This window comes from Chiloscyllium plagiosum, unplaced genomic scaffold (genome assembly GCF_037043375.1).
Source record: "Chiloscyllium plagiosum isolate Xiang-an unplaced genomic scaffold, Cpla_swu_hap1 HiC_scaffold_7, whole genome shotgun sequence".
In the NCBI taxonomy this organism is placed as follows: Eukaryota; Metazoa; Chordata; class Chondrichthyes; order Orectolobiformes; family Hemiscylliidae; genus Chiloscyllium; species Chiloscyllium plagiosum.
Window position 1 is genome coordinate 33198864 of NW_028270145.1, and position 24061 is coordinate 33222924.

The 24061-nt window shown below is 40.0% G+C and overlaps 1 protein-coding gene across 3 annotated transcripts in view; it reads right to left on the bottom strand.

The window, feature by feature from the left end:
• The window catches only part of spag16 (sperm associated antigen 16), a 988648-nt gene that overhangs the window by 839647 nt on the left and 124940 nt on the right, over positions 1 to 24061 (bottom strand). For all 3 annotated transcript variants that reach the window (XM_043693350.2, XM_043693349.2, XM_087988888.1), the window contains exon 10: positions 23372 to 23505. In XM_043693350.2, coding sequence (XP_043549285.1) covers positions 23372 to 23505 — 134 coding nt within the window. The remainder of the gene's footprint in view (positions 1 to 23371; positions 23506 to 24061) is intronic.

Consider the following 24061-nt stretch of genomic DNA (forward strand, 5'->3'; position numbering starts at 1 on the left):
TAAATGAGTATTTTGCTTCAGTTATGAGTGAGAACTTTGAGGAGTTGGGATACAGGCTTGACCAGATCAAGATTGATGAAGTTGATGCGCTGGAAAGTTTGGAAAACATTAAGATTGATAAGTCCCCAGGGCCAGACCAGATTTAACCGAGGATGCTCCGGGAAGCGAGAAAGGAGGTTGCTAAGCCACTGGCGAAGATCTTTGCCTCCTCACTCTCCATGAGAGTCGTACCGGAGGATTGGAAGGAGGCGAATGTTGTTCCTCTTTTCAAGAAGAGTAATAGGGAAATCACTGGCAATTACAAACCAGTCAGTCTTACGTCTGTGGTCAGCAAAGTTTTGGAAAGAATTCTGAGGGATACGATCTATGACTATTTGGCAAAGCATAGTGTGATTAAAGGGAGTCAACATGGCTTTGTGAGGGAAGGTCATGCCTCACAAATCTTATCAAGTTCTTCGAGGAGATGACAATACAGGTCGACGAAGGTCGAGCAGTGGATCTGGTATATATGGACTGCAGCAAGGCATTTGATAAGCCTCCCCATGGTAGGCTCATTCATAAAGTCAGGAAGTATGGGATACAGGGAGATTTGGCTGTCTGGATTCAGAGTTGGTTGGCTGATAGAAGGCAGAGAGTGGTTGAGGATGGAAATTATTCTGCCTGGAGGTCAGTGTTGAGTGGGGTCCCACAGGCCTCTGTTCTTGGGCCTCTGCTCTTTGTAGTTTTTATAAATGACTTGGACGAGGAGGTTGAGGGGTAAATTTGCTAATGACACAAAGGTTGGAGGTGTCATCGAGGGCTATTGCAGGCTGCAGCACAACATAGACAGGATGCAGAGCTGGGCTGAGAAATGGCAGATGGAATTCAACCTGGATAAATGCGAAGTGATGCATTTTGGAAGGTCGAACTCAAAAGCTGAATATAGGATTAAAGACAGGATTCTTGGTAGTGCGGAGGAACTGAGCGATCAGGGTGTGCAAGTACAAAGATCCCTCAAAGTTGCCACCCAAGTGGATAGGGTTGTTAAGAATGCATATGGTGTTTTGGCTTTCATTAACAGGGGGATCGAGTTTAAGAGCCGCGAGGTTTTGCTACAGCTCTACAAGCCTGGTGAGACCACACTTGGAATACTGTGTCCAGTTCTGGTCGTCCTATTACAGGAAAGATAGCGAGGATTTGGAGAGGGTGCAAGGAAGGTTTACCAGGATGCTGCCTGGACTGGAGGGCTCGCCTTATGAAGAAAGGTTGAAAAAGCTCAGACTTTTCTCTCTGGAGAGAAAGAGGAAGAGAGGAGACCTGATCAAGGTATACAAGATCATGAGAGGAATAGTCAATAACCAGAGACTTTTCCCCAGGGCAGGATTGATGGGTAAGAAGGGTCATAGTTTTAAGATATTAGGGGAAAGGTATAGAGGAGATGTCAGAGATAGGTTCTTTACGCAGAGAGTTGTGAATGCATGGAATGCGTTGCCAGCGGTGGTGGTGGAAGCAAAGTCATTCGGGACATTTAAGGGACTGCTGGACAGGCACATGGAGAGCAGTGAATTGAGGGGTGCGTAGGTTAAGTTACTATATTTTACATTAGGATTGAACGTCGGCACAACATCATGGGCCAAAGGGCCTGTTCTGTGCTGTACTTTCCTATGTTCTAAAACCCAAAGGATTTTAAAAATATACATGAAGAGCAGAAGAATAACCAAGGAAGGAGTTGGGCTCACTAGGGAGCATAGAGGCAATTTGTGTGTGAACCTGGAAGATCCCACAGTCCTCAAATGCATATTTTTCATCAGTCTTCACAATGGGAAAAGTAATCACAGGTATAAACGTCAGATTGGAGAACTGTGAAATATTGTAAGAAATTAACAGAGAGACACATAGAGGAAGAGAGAGAGAGACAGAGAAGGTACAAGTGGGTTTAGGGAACCTTAAAAATAGATTAACCGCTAGCACGGATAATATTTATCCCAGGCTGTCAATGGAACAAGAACGGACATATCAGTGGCCCTGGCAATAATGTTCAATACCTCTTTTGCCCCAGGTAAAGTGCCAGAGGATGAATTTTATTCCTTTATTCAAAAAGAGAGAGAAAGATAGACCAAGAAATTAAAGCCCAATCAGTATAAGCTCAGTGGTGGAAAATTTATTAGAATGAATTTTGAAGGACAAAATATCTCTGTATTCGGACAGACATGGATCAATCAGTGACAGTCAGCATGGATTCGTTGAGGGAAAGTTGTGTTTTACAAATTTGATTTTTTTTTGAAGACGTAACCAGGAGTGTTAATGAGGATAATACATTTGTTGTTGTCTTTAGCAAGTCTTTTGATAATGTTTCTCAAGACAAAATGGTCATGAAAGTAAGAGACTATTAGGCCCAAGATAAAGTGGCACATTGGATCCAAAAATCTCTGAGAGGCAGGGGGCAGAGAGTGATGGTGGAGGGATTTTTTCTAAAACTGTTTCCAGTGGGGTTCCGTGGGGTTCAATATTGGGGCCCTTGTTGTTTGTGCACATTAATGACCTGGAATTAAGGGTAAGGGATATCATCAAGAAGTTTATAGATGACATGAAAATTGATGAGATACTAAATGTGAGGAGAATAATCATAAACTGAAGGAAATCAATATATTGGTCAGGGGGGCAATTCAACTCAGAAAAGTGTGAGATAATGAAGCTGGGAGGGCTAACAAGACAAGGGATTACACTATAATGGTAGCACCTGATAAAGTATTAAAGATCAGAGGGACCTTGAATATCCATGGATCTCTGAAAGTAGCAGGAGAGGTACATAAAATATTGGATGTGATTGCACTGGAGAGAGTGCAGAGGAGATTTATCAGGATGCTACTTGGGCTGGAGGCACATGCAAAGATTGGATAGGTTGGTGTTGTTTTCCTTAGAGCAGCAAAGATTCAGAGGGGATCTTAAAGAGGTGTAAAATATTATGACAGACATAGAGAGGCTGGGTAGGAAGGAGCCTTTTCCTTTAGCAGAAGGGTCAATAATCACAAGACACAGATTTTAAGGCAAGGAGGTTGAGGAAACCTTTTTTCAACTAAAAGGTGGTGGCAGTCTGGGACTCACTGCATGGAACAGTAATTGAGTTTGAAATTCTTGAAACATTTTAACAATATTTAGATATTAACTTAAAATGTCATAGCCACCAGGGCTATCATCTAAGTGCTGGAAAATGGTCAGATCTCTGTTGACTATTGTGGACCCAATGAACTGAATAGCCTCCTTCTGTGCTGTAAATGGTTATGACTTTAAAATTCTAACACATGAAAAATCTCACTGTGCCTCATGGAGAGAACCACCCTCTCCCCATGCAAAATTGAAGCTTAGTCAATTTCTGATAAAATCCAATTCTCTGTATTTCTATTCTTACCACCAAAATGAATTTCATCACACTTTGCCATATTCTACATACTCCATCTGCCATATTGTTGCCTACTCCATTAATCTATCCATAACTCTTTGTATTCTCCTTATAACTCACATTCCCACCTAGCTTTATATCCTTTATTTTTGGTGTCTTTATCTAAGCCAATAGTCCAGATTGTAAATAATTGAGGCTTCAGCAGAGTTCCTTGCAGCATTAAATAGTTATAGCCTGCCAATGTAAAAGAGTAGAGAAGCTTCAGGATATAGAAATCAGCCCGTGTATAGAAATCACCATAAATAGTTGACAGGACAAGAATAATGCAATGTTAATCTTTATCTATGGAACAGAAAAGAATAGAAGTTATGCTACAATTATATAAAGCTCTGGTCATATCTGGAATACTGTATTCTGTTCAAAGTGCTACAATTTAAGATACCTTGGAAGAGATACAACAAATAGTCACGACAGTAATGTGGAGAGTAAAAAGGATAAATTTTCTGGATAGAACTAGTTTGTATTACCTTGAGTATAGATGATTAAGTTATGATCAAACAGACTTGATGAAGATTATTAAAGAATTTAAAAGGTGTTTTATCTCATGAGGAGTAGCTTAAAATTAGAGTTCAGTAATTCAGTAGTGATGTCAAGAAGCACTTTTTCTCTAAACAGGTGGTAGGGACCTATAATTTTGTTTAATAAGGTTGTTGAGAATTGGGATTTAACTGAAAATTTCAAAACTGAAATTGAAGGGTAATGTAGAATATGGTAAAAATATAAATACAGAATGTAAATCAGCTATGATCTAATTCAATGACCAGAGTGGACTCAAGGGCAATGGACTACTTCTGTTTTCGTATTCCTAATCCCAGTAATTTGAATTTGTGCAAGAGCCAGTTGAGATTCATTTAATTGACGAAAATGCTAAATTCTCAGAGTAAACAAAACAACTTTACAGATTTAATAATTAAAATACCCGTTACATTTCTACACACAATGTATAGCATATTATCTTACTAAGTTGCACTTCTGTTTAAGTTGACCTGTTACAATAAGGCCAAGTGTCTAATTGCAGAAAATAATAACATGCAAAGGTCAGTTAAACATTAATTACTGTTAGTATAGATTTGCATTTTATAGATGATTGTGGATTGTGAGCTTTTACTCAGAAGAACCCAATGGGAAATCGTCAGCATCAACTGAGAAATGGAAGCTGGAAAATATGGGCACATAGAATCCTGCTTTGTCACCTAGACAGATCAAATAAATGGGAGACAGATGGCATTGGATGCTTGAAGCAGGGAGTCAGAGCCAGGAATTGTGGGAATGATACTTGGCAGTTGACTGTAAAGAAAACTATATGGAAAGGATCATGTTGCAGGAGTGAATATAGAAGGAATCGGTGATGGGAGCAGACTGTGGGAAGGGTTGCAGGGAGGAACTGGCAGGCCAAAATCACAAAAGGTGTTTCCAGCAGAAAATAGATTAAAGGTTTCCCTGTGAGACTCAGAGAAAGTTCTCCTATCCTCCATGGAAACTTGAAATGTAACTTGTAAACTTACTTTCTGGTTCAGGAGAAAACTCCAGGTTTTGCTCAACAGGGGAAACTGGTATTCTCCAATTTGAGACATACAAGATTATGTTTGGGTACGTGACAGGTAGATGTGGAAAGATTGTTTTCCTTTGTAGGAGAGTCTAGGACCAGAGTGCATGTCTCAGAATAATGGGCCACACATTTAAGAGAAGATTTTTTTTTTCTTTGAAGGTTATGAATCCGTAGAATTCTTTACCACAGAGAGATGTTCAGGCTGGATCATTAAGTGTACTCAAGGCTGAGATAGACAGATTTTTAATCAGTAAGGGAATCAAGGTTTATGGGAAAATGGATTTGAGAATTGTAAGGTCAGCCACGATCTCATTGAATGGCAGAGCAAACTCGATGGGCTAGAAGATATACTCTGCTCCTATGGCTTATGGCCACCTACTTTAGACCTCTGCTTGAAATTGCTGATCAGATCACGATTTCATCATTGTACCTCAATTGTAAACTTTAAATAGGATCCGGCAAACATCCCCCCCATTTTGTGGTGTCTACAGTTGTGATGGTGCATTAGCACCAATCCCATATTCCTCAATAGAGTTACCATAACCGGTTCAGACTTCCAGCTTTTGTTTAACAAATCTTCTTCTTGGGAATGCCTGATCTAGTTACTGTCTGATTTGTTTTCAAACTTTAAAGTTATTTTGTTAATGCTCTATGTCGTAACTTTGATGTTGGTTACAACACTATGATCAAGAACTGAGATTCCTGCCATCTTCTTTATCAATAAAGAGTGAACATCCATAATTTTTTGAATGTCACATTGACAATAATCAAACAAAAATAGTGAAAATATGTATTTAGATGTCTCTGAGAATTTTTTTTTGCATTATGCAATGCTGGTTGTATCAATCAGCATTTTAAATCAGTATACAGGTTAATAACAGTCATTATGGTTCAAAAGGAATTTGTCTGATGTTAATCTATATTTGAAAAACTGGCAAAGGTTAAGTACACATTGTATCAGACTGACATTTGCCAAAGGCTGCAATCAACTTTCTGTTTATTACAGAATAAACAAATTTTCACTTTATATTTTGAAGTCCGTTAGTGAAGCAGAAAAAAAAATGGTCCAAAACACAGCCATTAGTAAACTACCCTAAAACGCAGAATATGCCATATATTCTCCATTGCCACTGCTTATAGTTGATGATAAGACTACATGGCACTTATTAGATTGATGCAGACAATGACTTTCCGTGCAATCTAAAAACCCACAATATGATCAGTGCTTCAGGCTACATTCTTGAAGACAACATAGATCATATAAAAGAAAATGTAATCTACACGCAGCTCCAGATCTTACTATAGCCTCGCCATAAATGTGAACAGAAGTGCGGAATTCAAGAGCTGAGGTTGCTGTGACTACCTTTGAGATCAAGACAACACTTGACCAAGTGTGAGATAAAGAATCCCATAGAAGATTGGAGTCAGTCGCAATTCAGGGTGGGGAAAGAGGGAACTTCTTTTATAGTCAAGGTTAATCATCTCAATTCCGGGACATAATGGAAGGAGTTCTTAGAAACAGTGTCTTTTGCAAAATTTTCTTCATCTGCCCAATTCTGATGAAAAGTCAAAGATGGAAAACTTTAGCTCATATTCTCACTCCGCAAACACTATACCAAGCTTTGGCCAAGTGCTGGAAATGGCATTAGCATTGTTAGATGCTCATTTTTAACTGCATAGTCTTGATGGACTTCAGGGACTTTTTCTGTCCTGTAGATCTCTATGACTCGATGACCATCACTTTGCTTCAATTGGTAAGTTTCAGGACATTTGGAAAATCTATAGATCCATAATTAAGTTGCTAAAGTTATGTTAATTGTTAATTATTGTTAATCATCACTGTAATTGACTAGCTAACATATTATAATTGACAAACTGTATCTCCTATGGGAATTTCTCTCACACTGTTGTAGTTGGTTGTAGATGGAGTTAAATTTCTAACACACTTATAATTTTTAAACTTCTTTAGTTTTAACAATGCCACCCACTTCCAAACTCATATGGTGTCAACCTTTACAATTCGGCCTATCATCACTCACAGATCAAAATACTTTCTCTCATTATATTCAAGCTCATTCTGTGTTATATAGAGTTTACTGGTGCTGAACAGTTAAGAAATAATTTAGAAATAGACACTTGGTATTTATTTTTAATTTTCATTATGTTACACATTATTGCTCAGAAGAGATAAATATTTCTTCTCATTTATTAAAGATACTTGTTTCAATATCACTGTTGGATTTTATAACTTTAAGAATACCTGTGTTGTGAGTTTTTAACCTCTATTTCTGCAACATTGTGAAATAGCTTCTACTTTGTCATGACACAAAAATGGCAATATGACTTCAGAATCAGATTTCATGTGACCTTAGAACAATTGATGCAATATGCCCTCAAACATATAGTTTTAGAGCACTTCGGATTTCATACCACATTTCACACAACTCTAAAGTAATGTCAAATCTAAATGTGCTCTCTTGCAATATACAGAAGCAAGGAGCGTCACACAAAAATAAAGTCATCTTCAGAATTTAATTCAGACTCGGTCTACAACAGCTTAAGTTTAGCTTAATAGGAGAGGCTACAATACAAAAAGTTTTACACTGAACTATTTCAAAAATATAATTAGTTGTTGTGAATTTCACGTTGCAAGAACTGAAATGTACTACATTTTGTGTTCACTGACTGTAAATGGGCAAAATACAACTCTCAGTAGAAAAATGCTTCAAAAGAACTCTTGCAAGACTGCCATTACGTAAGTGTAAAGGGCACTCAAGGATGCCCAACAAATACTGGTCTTTCTATGAATGCCTACATCCAAGAAGTTTTCAGACATTTGAACAATAGTTCTATATACTAACAATATATAATACTGCCTGAAGCTTCAGAAACTGTTTAGTGACAGAGCTAAAGTGGCAATATAAACATCAGCAAATATTATGAAGAACAATATCTAGAAATTACTGTGTTCTCAAATGCCAAGTAACAGATGAGTATAAATCTAAGTTCCATAGAGCAGGTAATCAGTCAAATGGGGCAGATTAGGAGTCAAACAGGGTATTTATGAATTGAGGTAAAGGGCATGGCTGAGATATTCAGTCAATACTTTGCATCTGTCTTTACAAAGAATCAAGACATTCCATAGGTCATAATAAAGAGGAGATTGTTCAGATACTTGAAGGGTTAACATTGATATGGAGGTAGTATTGGAAACATTCCTGTACTTAAAGCTGACAATAAAGCAGACCAGATTGCGACAGAGGAATCATGGATATAGGTGGACAAAAGGCCTGAAACATCCCCATCCACCACCACCCTCCTCCAACCGGCCAAGCTGATTCTTGCACTGAACAAATTGTCTTTTAATTCCTCTCACTTTCTTCAGGTCAAAGGTGTGGCCATGAAGAACCGCATGGACCCCACTGATGCCTGTCTCTTTGTGGGGCATGTGAAACATTCCTTCTTCCAGTCCTACTCTGGTCCCCAACCACAACTCTTTCTCCAGTATATTGATAATCAGTGCTCCTTCCCTCTTTCATCTGGAATTGGAAACGTTTATTGATTTTGTTTCCAATTGCTACCTCGCTCCCACCTTCACTTGGTCCATTATTGACTCCACCCTTCCCTTCTTCGACATCACAATTTCCATTTCTGGTGATAGGCTACACCACATTTACACTACAAACCCACCGATTCCCAGTTCCCTTGACTATACATCCTAACTCTCTTCTTCCTGTAAAGAGGAGAAAGTGAGGACTGCAGATGCTGGGGATCAGAGCTTAAAAATGTTTTGCTGGAAAAGCGCAGCAGGTCAGGCAGCATCAAAGGAGAAGGAGAATCGACATTTCGGGCATAAGCCCGAAACGTCGATTCTTCTTCTCCTTTGATGCTGCCTGACCTGCTGCGCTTTTCCAGCAACACATTTTTAAGCTCTTCCTGTAAAGACTCTACTTCATTTTCCCGGTTCCTCTGTATCTGTTGCACCCTTTCTGAAGAAGACAACTTCAACAAGGGGGCCTCAAAAATGTCCACTTTCTTCGTCAACTGAGGATTCTCCAGCTTTATGGGTGATGGGTCTTTCACATCAGTCGAACTCATCTCCTGCACTTTGGCCCTCACCTCCTCCCTTTCCTTCCACAATCGCGATAGAATCCTCCTCCTCGTCACTTACCATCCCACCAGTATCCACATCCATAGGGTCATTAGCTGCCATTTCCACTACCTCTGGCAGGATGCTACCATCAGATATATCTCCTTTCCCTCCCTTGTCAGCCTCCCACAGGGACCATTTCCTCCAGGGCACCATGGTCCACTCCTCCCACAATGCCAATACATCTCAAGGCACCTTGCCCTGCAATTGCATAAAGTGTAACACCTACCCATTTACTTCCTTCCTTCTCATCATCCAAGGACCCATATACACCTTCCAGATGATGTAGCACTTTACTTGCTGTTCACTTAATCTGGTCTACTGTATCCACTGCTTACAAAATGGTCTCCTGTACATTGGGGAAATGAAGCACACACTGGGTGACCATTTTGCAGAAAACTTACGTTCTGTCTGTAAAAATGACCCTGAGCTTTCAGTTATCTGCCACTTCAACACATCATGTTCCCTTGTCAACATCTCTGTCTCTGGCTTGCTGCAGTGCTCCAGCAAAGTTTAGTATAAACTGGAAGAACAACACCTCATTTTCAGCTTTGGATGTCTGAAACCTTCTGGACTAAGTTTTGAGTTCAACAATTTAAGGACCTTCTCCCATGTCCTTTCCCAACCCCCACACACCAGGCCTTGTCATCACATAGTCCAATTTATACAGTAGAGTAGATATCTTGGGGCTGGAATGGTTGTTGGGTTTTCCACGGTTCAGATGTTTCAAAAAGAACAGGGAGAGAAGTAAAAGAGGTCAGGGAGGACATTGCCAATCAGGGATAGTATAACAGCTGCAAAAAGGGAGGTCGTCAAGGAGGGTTTGTCTACTGAGTCATTGTAGATGGAAGTCAGAAACAGGAAAGGAGCAGTCACTTTATTGGGAGTTTTCTACAGACCAACCCCCCCCCTCCAATAGTAACAGGGTTGTGGAGGAGCAGATTAGGAGGTAGATTTTAGAAGGGTGTAGAAGTAACAGAATTGTTCTAATGTGTGTCTTTAACTTCCCTAATATTGATTGGAACTTCCTTGGCGTAAATAGTTTGGATGGAAGAGATTCCTGACTCCTGACTCAATATTAGACTAGAGGTGAGGCCATATCGGATTTGATGCTTGGCAGCGAGCCAGGTCAGGTGTCAGATCTCTCAGTAAGAGAGCATTTCGGTGATAGTGATCACAACTCCCTGAGCTTTACTAAACTCATGGAGAGGGATAGGTGCAGACGGTATGGGAAAGTATTTAGTTGGAGGAGGGGGAATTACAATCTCAGGGAAATGCACCACAGAAATGTGAAGGTGGTTTAGGGATCATTTGCTCTGAGTGCTGGATAGGTTTGTCCAGTTGTGGCAAGGATGGTAATGTTGGGTGAAGGGACCTTGGATGACAAGAGATGTGGAACATCTTGTCAGGAGGAGGAAGGAAATTTACTTGAGGTTGAAGAGACAAGGATCAGACAGGGATCTAAAGTATTACAAGGTAGCCAGGAAGGAACTGAAGAACTAGAAAGGAGCATGAAAAAGCCTTGGCAGGTAGGATTAAGGAAAACCCCAAGATGTTCTACAGTTATGTGAGGAACAAGAGGACGGCCACAGTGAGGGCAAGACTGATCAGGGGTGGAAGGAACTTGCGCCTGGTGTTGAGGAGGTGTGGGATATCCTTAATGAATACTTTGCTTCAGTATTCACTAGTGAGAGGGACTTTGTCGTTTGTGAGAACAGTGTGATACAGGCTGATACACTCGAAAAGGTTGATGTTAAAAAGAAGGATGTGCTGGAAAGTTTGAAAAACATGAGGACAGATAAGTGCCCTGGGCCAGACAGGATTAACCCAAGGTTAGTACGGGAAGCGAGGGAAGAGATTGCTGCACCTTTGGTGATGATCTTTGCATCCTCACTGTCCACTGGAGTGGTACCAGATGATTGGAGGGTGGCAAATGTCAGTCCCTTGTTCAAGAAAGAGAATAGGGATAACCCTGAGAATTACAGACCAGTCTTACGTCGGTGGTGGGCAAAATATTGGAGAGGATTCTGACAGTCTGGATTTAGGATTATTTAGAAAAGCATAGTTTGATTAGAGATAGTCAGCATGGCATTGTGAGAGGCAAATCATGCCTCACAAGTCTTATTGAATTCTTTGAGGATGTGACAAAACACACTGATGAAGTTAGAGCAGTGGATGTGGTGCACACGTATTTTAGCAAGGCATTTGGTAAGGGTTCCCACAGTAGGTTCATTCAGAAAGTAATCAGGCATGGGATACAGGGAAATCTGGTTGTCTGGATACAGAATTGGCTGGCCCATAGAAGAGAGAGGGTAGAAGTTGATGGAAAGTGTTCAGCCTGCAGTTCAGTCATCAGTGGTGTTCCACAGGAATTGGTTCTGGGACCTCTGCTCTTTAATAAATGACTTGGATGAGGAAGTGGATGGGTAGGTTAGTAAATGTGCTGATGACATTAAAGTTGGTGGAGTTGTGGATAGTGTGGAGGGCTGTTGTAGGTTGCAACGGGATACTGACAGGATGCTGAGGTGGGCTGAGAAGTGGCAGATGGAGTTCAACTTGGATAAATGCAAAGTGATTCATTTTGGACGGTCAAATTTGAATGCAGAGTACAGGGTTAAAGGCAGGATTCTTGGCAGTGTGGAGGAACAGAGGTATATTGGGTGCCACATCCACAGATCCCTCAAAGTTGCCACCTAAGTTGATAGGCTTGTCAAGAAGACGTATGGTGTATTGGCTTTCATTAGCAAGGGGATTGAGATTAAGAGTGGCAAAAGTATGCTGCAGCTCTATAAAACCCTAGTTAGACTATACTTGGAATATTGTGGTCTGTTCAGGGTGCCTCATTATATGAAGGATGTGGGGAGGGTGCAGAATAGATTTACCAGGATGCTGGACTGGAGGGCATGTCTTATGAAGAAAGGTGAGGGCGCTAGGGCTTTTCTCATTGGAGCGAAGAAGGATGATAGAGGGCATGTTTTTTAAAGTGATTGGAGGAAGGTTTGTTGGGGGGGGGAATCGTCAGAGGTAGGTTCTTTACACAGAGAGTGGTGGGTGATGGAATGCAATGTCAGCAGCGGTAGTAGAGTCATTAGTGACCTTGAAGCAACTCTTGGATAGGCACGTGGATGATAGTAAAGTGTAGGTTAGTTTGATCTTAGAATAGGATAAAAGGTCGGCACAACATCGAGGGCCAAAGGGCCTGTACTCTTCAATGTTTTAATATTCTATATAAGTCAGCAAAAATAATCAATCACAGTATGATTAAGGTAAATGTGTTTCAGTTGCTTTAGAATCTCAGACTAGTTCATTAATCCTATTTTCCAAACTGTATAGTTCAAAAAACACAATATAAAAGTATCGCTTATCAGTACTTTATATGAATCATGGGCTGGGGGGGGGGGAAGGAGGGGAAGGTGTTAAAGGGAACATGGCACATTCACCACCAAGATAATGTGACTTGCTCAAAAATCAACCTGTTCAGAGCTTACGGGCAGAGACAGCATAGGTGATTTTCTCGGCATGTTGCAGACCTCAATTTTAACTTCCTGGGTTGAAAGAGAATCAGAAGCTCCTAAAGACTGCCAATCAAAGCTTACTCTGTGGTGGAATCACCAGTGAAAAGGTAAACATTTGTTGTTTTTTTGTTGTGGGTGGGGGCTTTGGGATGATCGGCATCTGGTGAGTCAGAAGTAAGGAATGGAGGATAGCTTCTAGAGGCCAATTCCTTGATCTTATTCATTTCTCCAATATTCCCCAGGTTGAGGTAATTGGAAGTACCACACCACAGTCTGGAAGTATGTTTACCATGTTCCTATTCAGGGATTTCAGCAGCTTTCTCATCAACCTAGAAGGCACATGAACAATAAGGAGATGAGTTGAGGTGTTGAGCTGGCTAATAATTGACTACTTAAAGACCTTAATTTGGAGTTGGTTGAGAAAATTCCCAACTGACATTCTCACACAGAACCTAATTGACAAGGTGGGATGAAGGGGGTGAGAATATGTTCCAACAGTCAACTCACTCAATTTCCTCTTTTTGCTATCTCAAGGGAGAGGAAATCTTCACTGATTAAGGCAGCTCAAAGTACTAAAAATTGACTTTGAATCAATGGGGAATATATAGGTGTTGGCCTCATGATCCTGATCAAATGAAGGGCATAAATGTGTGCAGAAGTTAATGGTAGTAACTTTCCCTGAATTAGCCAATTAATGGAATAAAGATAGGAGTGTCATCTCTGGAAATAGCAGCAATAACAGTTGAAGTTTGAGAAAGAAGGTGCTTCTAACTTGCAGCCCACCTGTCCAAGTTTTTAAATCTCTAAATTCAACATTTGAAAAAAAAAGAGCTGGCGGGGTAGGCCATTCAGTCCCTTGAACATTCAATAAGATCATAACTGATCTGCCTGTAAACTCAGATCCACATTCCCACCTAAATCTGATGACCATTCATTCTCTTTGCTTAACAAGAACCTATCCATTTTCCTGTACTAAAAATATCAAGGACTTTGCTTCCACCACCTTTTCAGTTCCAAACACTAATCTTTCTAAAACATAAAGGCCTAAAAAGATGAACACTAATTTTTAAACAGCAGCTCTTGCTTCTTAATTTTCCTACAATAGAAACGTCCTCTCCAAATCTATCCTGCCAATGCCACTCAGGATCTTACATGTTTCAATCAACTCTTCTAATTGCCAACAGATACAAGCCTCATCTGTCTAATCTTTCTTCAGAAAGGAAACCATTCATTCAGATACCACTTCCTGTGCATTTACATCCTTTCTCAAATAAAGTGGCCAGTTCTGTACACAATATTCCAGATGTGGTTCTATCAGTGTCTGTCAGTGAAGCATAACATTCTTAATGTTTTATTCAATGCCCCAGACAATAAATGATAACATTCTATTAGCATTCCTAATTACTTGCTGGACCTTATACTAATCTTTTGTTATTCATGTGTAAGGATACAGATTCTGAGTTTCTTTCTTACTCTTCCTGGAAAATGGAAAATTCACATTTAACTACATTATACTCCAGTTGCCCAAACTTTGCCCACTCACTTGGATCATCGTTTGTTATTATAGCCTCCTTATGTCTTTTTCACAACTTAAATTCCTGCCTATCTTGTTACATCAGCAAATTTAGAAATCATACCTTTTTGTCTCTTCCTCAGTGTTATTTACATAAATTCTAAATAGTTTACATCCCAGCACTCATCCCTATTACAATAGGATATATTATATCTTCATGAGGTTGGGTTTGGGGTAAGTCAGAGTTCACAAATGCATGGTTGTGAAGACCACTGGTCACCTAAATGATCAGCTATCCTCATTTAAATTTGATTTTGGAATCCCTATCATTTGAAATCCTGCTGAAAAGAGACCAAAATGTGGAAATTGGATCAGGTTGGTGCAGGTATATTCTTACTGCATTTCTTCTGGATGACTTTTTTTAATAGGTATTTTTATTGAAAACTTAACATATTTTTACAAGTTTACAAATAAAAAAAGCCCTAGTATAAACATTGATATACAATTAAATCTTAAATAAATAATAACCAAAATTTATCAAACAAAAAAAAGATACCGAGAGAAACAAAAAAAAACTCAACTAACTACTAATCTAACCTACAACTAACCAGATTGTATAATTAAGTCTCTTTCACTATTCAAAGATGAGAAAAAAAAATGAAGATAACACAGAAATTGGGTAGTGAGATACATGCTCGGAATGTATTAACATCAAATCGTAACAAAACCCGTATTCGTGCAGGATTCCTCTCCTAAGGGTCCCCAGACCAGCCAGGTTCGCCATCTCAATTAAATAAAAGCCCTTGTTAGGATGGCCGAAATATCTGTATTTATGTAATTTAAGAAGGGCTGCCATATTTTATAGAATAATGCGGTCTTTTGGTGCACCATATTTGTAAGGAAGTCAAGGGAAATACATTCCATGATTAATCTATGCCAATTCGAAAGTCCAGGGGGGCCCTCAGCCACCCAGTTTACCAAAATATTTTTCCTTGCACAGAAAGAGAGAATAGAAAATAATCTCTTCCCGTGCATATCCAGGGAGGGTAAGTTCGAAAAGCCCAAAAGGAGAGATACAGGGTCCACTCTAATTTCCGTTCCTAAGATTTCTGTCAGAGCACTTGCTACTTTAGTCCAATATCTACAGATCTTATGACAGGTCCATAGGCAATGTACAAGAGTACCCACCTCTATTTTACATTTGGAACACATTGGAGATGCTCCTGCCTTAAATTTTGCCAATTGGTCCAGTGCTATATGGGCCCTATGAAGTATCTTCAACTGAATGGCCTGAGTTCTGTTGCAGATGGTGATTCTTCTGGCGTTTTTCCAAATGTCATTCCACGTTTCTATAGAGATTTCCAGTCCCAAATCCTGATCCGATGTTTTAAGCAGATTGTCCATATCTCCCGATACTTCATCATGTAATAAATGATAAATAGTGCTGATGGAAGATACCCCCATTGGTCACAGCACTCTATATTCTCTATCTGATTTATAAAGACTATCTAATAACATAGTCTTCTTCTGTATGTAGTCTCGAATTTGGAAGTATCGAAAGAGGTCTCCATTAGGTAATCCAAATTTCTGACGCAGCTGTTCAAAAGACATCAGGACCCCTTCTTTAAACAGATCCCCTAAACATGAGATAGCCCTGGATCTCCAGAGTTTGAAAGTAACATCTGTAAGCCCCGGTTGAAATCCCCATGCTCCCACTATGGGAGCATAGGGGGATGTTTTATGTGAGTTGCCCTCATTTTGCCACATTATATTCCAAGCTTTAATTGTGTTTAGTATTATAGGGCTTTTACATTGATCCGTAATGATTTTCCTCTTGTCTGAAAATAAAAGGTTAATAAGTGGGCATTTTACTTGAGAAGCCTCGATGTCCAGCCAGATTGATTGCGAGTCAGACAAGACCCAATCGGCTATGTAGCTTAATAGGGAACTTAACTGATATTTCCTAAAATCTGGGAAATCCAATCCTCCTCTTGCCTGTGGAAGCTGTAGCTTCTTCAGCTTAATGAGGGGCCGTCTATGATTCCAAATAAAGGAACCCAACCAGCCATATAATTTACGCAGTGCCAGCCTCGACAGCATCACCGGAAGCATTCTCATAGGGTATAGGAGACGGGGCAGGACATTCATTTTAATTAGTGCTATTCTACCTAGCCAGGAAATTGGAAGGTCTCCTCATCGCTGGAGGTCCTGCCTTATCCTTTCCAGTAAATGCACAAAGTTAGCCTTGTATAACTGACCAAATACTGGGGTAATAAAAATGCCTAAATATAAGAAACCCTCCAGGGACCACCGAAAGGGAAAGTGGGATCCGTCCAACAAGTGGGATATACTAGCAAGGCCGCCCATTGGCATAGCCTCCGAATTTGAGAAATTAATTTTATAGCCTGAAAATACACTAAATGTATTAATAACTTGGATTAAGCGAGGCACGGACATCAAAGGATTACTGAGAAATAGAAGAACATCATCTGCATAAAGGGTAATTTTATGTTTACCTGTACCAATCCTCGGGGCCGTTATATTAGGGTCAGCCCATATAGCTGCTGCTACTGGCTCAATTATTAACGTAAACAGCAATGGCGAAAGAGGATATCCCTAACGGCAGCCCCTATCCACACTGAAGCTATCCGAGCCTAATTCATTGATAATCACAACTGCTTTGGAATCACTATACAGTGTTGAGACCCATTTGGTAAACACCTTTCCAATGCCAAACCTTTCCAATATGTAAAACAAATATGACCATTCAACCCTGTCGAATGCCTTTTCCGCGTCTAATGAGACTACTACTCCTGGTATCTTTCCCTGATGGCAGGCTTGAATCACATTCAAAACCCTTCTAACATTATTGGATGATCTACAGCCCTTAATAAACCCTGTCTGATCCTCCTTTATGATATGTGGCAATATCCTTTCTAGTCTCAATGCTAACGTTTTAGAGAGGATTTTAAAATCTACATTTAGCAAGGATATTGGTATGTATGATGTGCAATCTTCTGGGTCCTTTCCTTTTTTGAGAATAAGAGAGATATTCGCCTCTTTCAACGAAGGCAGGAGACAGCCCCAACTGTATGAGTAGTTATACATGTCCATAAGTGGACCAAAGTGAGGACTGCAGATGCTGGAGATCAGAGCCGAAAATGTGTTGCTGGAAAAGCGCAGCAGGTCAGGCAGCATCCAAGGAGCAGGAGAATCGACGTTTCGGGCATGAGCCCTTCTTCAGGAATCAGCCAATATTCCTGTAAATTCTTTATAGAATTCAGCTTGAAAGCCATCTGGGCCGGGCGCCTTACCGCTCTGAAGTTGCCTGATTGTGTCAAGTATTTCTTGGATTGTTAGGGGAGTTAGGTCCGGAAAGGTCACGTTTTTAAAAAATGACTGCATCCTCCTAGTCCTGTCTTCACAATCCTGCGATTTATATAAATCAGAATAAAATTTTCTAAAGATTGCGTTAATCCTTTTATGGTCATGAGTCAGAATACCCGTACTTTCCTTGATAGACGTGATGGTTTGAGGGGCCTTCCTTTTCTTTGCGAGAAATGCTAAGTATCTACCAGGTTTATCACCAAATTCATATAACCTTTGTTTTGCAAATAATATTTCCCTCTTAGCCGTTTGGGTAAGCGTGGTGTTTAGAGCTGTCCTACGGGCCGTAATCCTTTGTAATTTGATAATAGAAGGTCTATCAGCGTATGCTGTTTCAGCCGCTTTTAAGCGAGCTTCGAGCAGACGCTGTTGTTCTCCCTTTAATTTTTTCTGGGTCGCTGAGTATGAGATGATCAAACTTCGCGCGTAAGCTTTGATGGTCTCCCACATCATTGATGGGTTGCTAGCCATACCTGAATTAATTTCTAAAAAAGTTTTAAATTCTTGAGAGAAGTACTTTACTATCTTTTATCAGAAAGGGGTCCAAACGCCAATGCCAGGGGGATGTCTCATTGTTCCTCGCCTTGATTTCCATATATACAGCAGCGTGATCGGAAATTGCTATACTGCCTATTTTACAGGATAATATGGAATTTTAAAAAATCGAGGGGGCAAAAAACATATCGATTCTGGTATGACATTTATGTGGATTGGAATAAAAAGAGAAATCTCTGCCCTGTGGATGAAGGCATCTCCATACATCTACTAGTCATAATTCTTTATTCAAATCCATCAATTGTCAAGATCTGGAAGATACTCCTGCAGTACTCTTGGGAATCCTATCTATTTCCGGATCCATAATATAATTAAAATCTCCTCCTACAATTGTATGTCCGAGCACCGAAAGCCATCAATTTTGAGAAGGCTTCCGTTATAAATTTAAAAGGATGTGCCGGGGGGGCAATACAAATTTAAGATCCCATATTCCTCTCCATTTATAAGGGCTTTAATCAGAATATATCGTCCAGATTCGTCTTTTATCTGATTTAGGATTTTGAAAGGGAATAAGAATAACAACTCCCGTGCTTTTTGAGCTAAAGGAAGAAAAAAAGGCCTGATCAAATCCACCCTGTCGTAATTTCAAGTGTTCTTTATCCAATAAGTGTGTCTCCTGTAGGAGAGCTATACCAACCCTTTCTTTCTTGAGGTTTGATAGTATTTTCTTCCTTTTGACTGGTGAATTACTCCCCTTGACATTCCAGGTGCACCACTTAACCGACTGATCAACCATAATCGTCCGGGCAAATCCGAGACCCCTCAGGAGGGGAAACCCTATCCAGAACATCCCAAGCATAGAGCATATAAAATTCACAAAAATAAAGGCTCTTTAATACACTCACATCAATATAATAAAAAAACTATTTCTAAATTTAAAAAATATAAAACGTATTTAAATGGAGATTTTCCCCCTTGTTCCCAGGGGGTATCACTTCCTTTCCTAAAGTCCATCGTATCCTCTCCCAACCAGTGCCCCACCCTTGACCCAGGCGCTCCTCAATAGGATGAAGAAAATTCAAATATACTACAGAGCGAGAGTGAGCACCCTCCCCACACCAACACCGGGATATATTTGGTAATGTTAATACCATGTATAAACATATAAACTATAAAATTACAGCCTCAACAAGTAATAATTAAATATAATAATACAAAATAACAGGAGAAAACAACCCCATTCCTAAAGACAGAGATAAAATAGGATAATGTAATCGCCTCCCCCCACCAACATTAACTAGACCCCCCGGCCTATAGAATTAAAAAAAAAGACGGGGGGAGAAAATCGTTTAGTAGAGAACAAATAAATAAATCCCTCTTCCCATCCCTCAAGATAATATTAAACAGTAAGATAAAAAAAATGATTAATATATTTTAAAAAGTGGTATGTAAACCGGAGTGGGGGGGAAAGCAAAACAACATCAATTAACTCTTACACTTTATCTAAGTGAGTCCAAAAATTCCTTGGTCTTTTCCAGCAATCCCAATTTATACACCGACCCTTCATGGTTAAAACGTAGCATCGCTGGGTAGCACAAGGAGTACTGAATATTTAAGTCCCTTAAACACTTCTTCGCTTCATCAAACGCCTTCCTCTTTCGGACCAGAGCTGCGGAAAAGTCCTGGAATAACATGATCTTGGATCCTTTATAAATCATGGCTTGGGGATCTTTCCCAAGATTTCTGGAAGCTTCTAAGAGCATCTGCCTCTCCTTATAGCTCTGCAGCCAGAACAGAACTGGCGTGGGCGCTGGTTCGAGCCGGGCCCGCGTATTGCAACCCAGTAGGCCCATTCCACCCTTACCTGGCCTGATCCAGCCTCCAGATTTAAAAGCTGTGGAAGCCACTGTTCAAGGAACACAGTAAGCTGGCCTTCCTCTTCCCGTTCGGGAAGGCCCAGCAAATGAATTTTTTTTCGACGACCTCGGCCGAGAGTGAGTCCCATTGTCTCCGGGACACTTCAATGAAGGCGTTGATCTTCGCATCGAGTTTGGAGATTATTTCCACGAGGCTCGCCATCGTAGCTAAGTCCCCTGGGGTGGCTGCGGAAGCCTCTGCTGCAGCTGGAGAGGGTGGGGGGAGGGGTTCCTGCCTGCTGAGAGCTGCAGGCCTCCCTCCCTTTAGTCATTTTTACTGGAGATCAATTTGTTTAAATTCAGTACTAAGCAACTAATTACATTAAGTAAAAACTATTTTAAAATTTGGTGAGTGTGGTGGGGGCGGGTGACCCACTTTGCCCAAGTCTTGGGAGGAGCACTTTCGACTCAGACTTGCTGGGTCGCCGCCATCTTGGATCCCCTCTCTTCTGGATGACTTGTGTATCCCTTTGGAGAGTTTATGTACCCCTGTAGTTATAGGAAATTTGTAATTACTGCCGAGACCTGAGAAGACTTTAAATGTCAGACGCTTCTTGTTACTAAAAGAAGTAAGTGGAAAGGTGTGCTGGTCTTTTACGATAATTTTTTTTTATTCCGCCCACCGATTATGGTATTAAGATATAAGGAAGGCCTTCAGGCTTTTGAAGGGCGCATTGTGCTTCATCTAAGGGATGAAGCTCCCTTAGCTCCTTCTCACATAAAGGTTGCAGCAGCACTTCATCATGAGCGCCCAAAACCCAGAGGAAGAGCAGATGCCAGCAATAAGTGGCTGTGACCCAAGTTTCAAGAAGGATAAAGGGGAATGAGAGGAAAGGCAGGCACGTTCTTGTGTACAGACTCTACAGACTCAGGACATCCTACTTTAAGCTCATGAATAACCAATGGCAGAGCAGATTTGAACTAAACCTTGAGGTTGCCACGGACATCAGTTGCACAGTCTAGCAACAACTGGAGCCACAGTATACTAATCCCTGTGCCCTGTTACCTTTACAATCTAAATATCTGTATCTCAGGCTCTTTCCACAGCTCATCAGGCATGCCAGCTGACAGTTCTTGTGCCAGTTCTTCCAGTCATCAGCACATAGCCATCACATGCAGTAATAAATACCCTCAGATTGGGGAGCACACTTGTTTCCCTTTGAATTTAGCTTTTATATACAGAGAGACATGGCCTTTGTCCAAATTCCATGTTTCCTTCAGGTGCAGGGTGTCACTGATTGCACCCAATTACTCATGCTTCAGATGCACCCAGATGCAATAAGGGCCCGAGTCAGACCGTGGACACATTTCTCAACTGAAAGTCTTTTCACTCAATGTGTAGGTGTTTGTGAACCTAATAAAGTCTTCTGTACACAACTGAAAGAGGATTTTGCAACTTCACAAACAACTTCAACCATCAATGCAGATCCAAGTTAGCTTTTAGAAGATACTGTTACCCATTAAGATCTTGGTTGATTACAGTTATCCTTTAGAGAGCCATTATTTGAGGCAGAGAACATCAACAATACAAGCCATTGTTGTCGCCAGGATTGTGATGAAGCAGTCATTGACATTAAAGATAAGATTCAGGTGCCTAGGCTGCTAAGATGGTGCCTTCCAATATGATCCAGCAGGATCTCTGAAATAGCTGTTGTCTACTCTACAATATAACCCAGCAGAAGCTGAGAAGAAAATGAGGAAAATGTCATGAGCAGAGATATTACCACTGAAGAAGAAATTATGAGAAAAGGATGGAAGCCTCTGTTTATTCGTCAAATGTCAAAACAGTTATGGAGGAACCTATCAATTACAGAGCACAAGGATGAATGGTCATGCACACAGACCTAACATTGTGCAAGAGAGGTTCTTGACAGAAAGAAAATTTCACAAAGTCTTCTTATGTTCCAGAGTAAGCCACGTAATAATCACTGTACACTTACGAAGCAATTACTCAATGGACTGCTCATTCCCAGTAAGAGTAATTGAATATTAGTAAGTTTGACTCAGTCACATGTGGTCACTACCATCTCCATCATAAGCATGGATCTCTTCAAAATTCAAATACATGCAAGACCAACTCTGTCCTAACATGCTATTGTTAGTGAGATGTCCATGCTGTTAACTTGGCCATAATAAATCCTAGCCCCAAATTCACGCAAGGACAGAAGTCAAAAATTAAAACCATATACATGCTGTTTCAAGCGTATATTCTAGCACACTTGCTAATATGGAATATCGCTGACACAACTTTGCCATAGCTGCTCCTTGAAAGAACTCTCACCACATCCATTCTGCTCAATGGACATGTTTAGGATTAGGGTTCTGCATACATCATTTCTTATTTCCATTTTGCACTGCAAACTGAAGAAAATATATCCTGTGACATCAGGAATGTCAATGAATCCACTTTGCAGCCATAGCAAGCAAGCAAGACTACTTGGATGAAACAGGACCTATAAAGATAAAATACTCACAATTAGGCTAGCGTGAAACACTGCCATGCTAATATATTTCTTACACCAAGTACTCATGCTTCAGATGCACTTGCTGACCAGCATCTGGTCATATAGCTTCCTAATGAAACTGCATTAAAGGGATTCCTGCATGGAAAAGGAAGATGTAATGCCCATTTCATTATTGTGAAGCCTTTCACTTCTAGACCCTTAGATGACATAGAAGTGAAGGAAGAATCTTTGACCAATGTTGGTCCTCGTGCAAACACACCTGGAGTACTGTGTGCAGTCTTGTCTCCTTACCGAAGTAAACAGTGCCACATTTATTTAAATATTTATCTCAGTTAGATTCATCCGTTGTTCATATAACTCTAGCAACAAGATTGCTCATCCTGAACATTAATCAGATCACACATCTGTACATGTACAGAACAACCTCGGTTACCTGAACGTCAATTATCCAAATTTCAAATTATCTGAACAAGGTCTCAAGGTCCCGTAAAAACTTTATCCGTTATCTGAACAATCAGTTATCCGAACAAAATACTCCCTGCCCATCTTGTTCGGATAATTAAGGTTGTTCTGTAATACACTAATGATCTCTGCTTTTGTTTCTACAAGACTAAAAGCAAAGATTTTTGAGGGAGCTTGCAATTTTACATTGGAATATAGAGGTTTAAATGAGAAGCTTGTGGCATGAACACAAATTGCAGTTATATTAGATATCAAACATGAAGCGGACTGCCATAAGCCACTTATGAAAAGATGAGTTTCAAAAGGCATTTTGAGAGACAGGAAGAGTATTGTCACCTGCAGTTCGACTGGAAAAAGTGGAATGAGAACAATTTCTGAAAATGGACTTGCTTTGCACTCACACTGAAAATCCCTTCTCAATTCAAACTCTCGATGTTTTCTTTGGTGAAAATTACTCAATATACAAATAATGTTACTTACCAGCTCACTGCTAGCTCATGTACTTTCAGTGTCTTTGTTAGTTTGCATCCACCTGATCTAAGTAAATTACTGGGAGAGCCTTTCATCTGAGCAAGATATGGGTTCACTCTTGTGTCGACTGGAAATTCAGAATCCTATCAATAATAAGGGAAGAAAATCATTTTCTGATTCTTTAGAATTATTAGGCAGTCAGATCCATTAATTATTTATTTCGTCCTTAAAGAAAATCAAACTTAAAAATAATTGCTTAAAGTTGTCATGTGAATACTTAACTTTTAACAGTGTATAAATAAAAACAAGATTTTCACAATTTTCTATGGCTTCAAATGTACATACAATTTTATTGAATGCAGTCCTGAGAACAGCCAACTCATTTTTGCATTTTCATTTAAAAGTCACCTTATCAGTTTGTGATTTGTCGTGAGTACACTACTAACAGCAGTCAAAAGCAAAGGTTACACATTAACTTGCATCAAAGTAAAGAAAACTGACTGACTGTAAAACTATCTATTCATCAGAGTCCTCTACAAATACAAACAAAACATTCATTGAGCTTTTGACCACATCTCTAGCATTGTTCCTGTTTTCAATTAGAACGTCCAGAATACTTTCATCTTTGAGCTCGGAGTAGAGAAAAAATGAATCTGCAAATGGATTTGTATAATCCTACATTTTAAAAATTGTAAATGA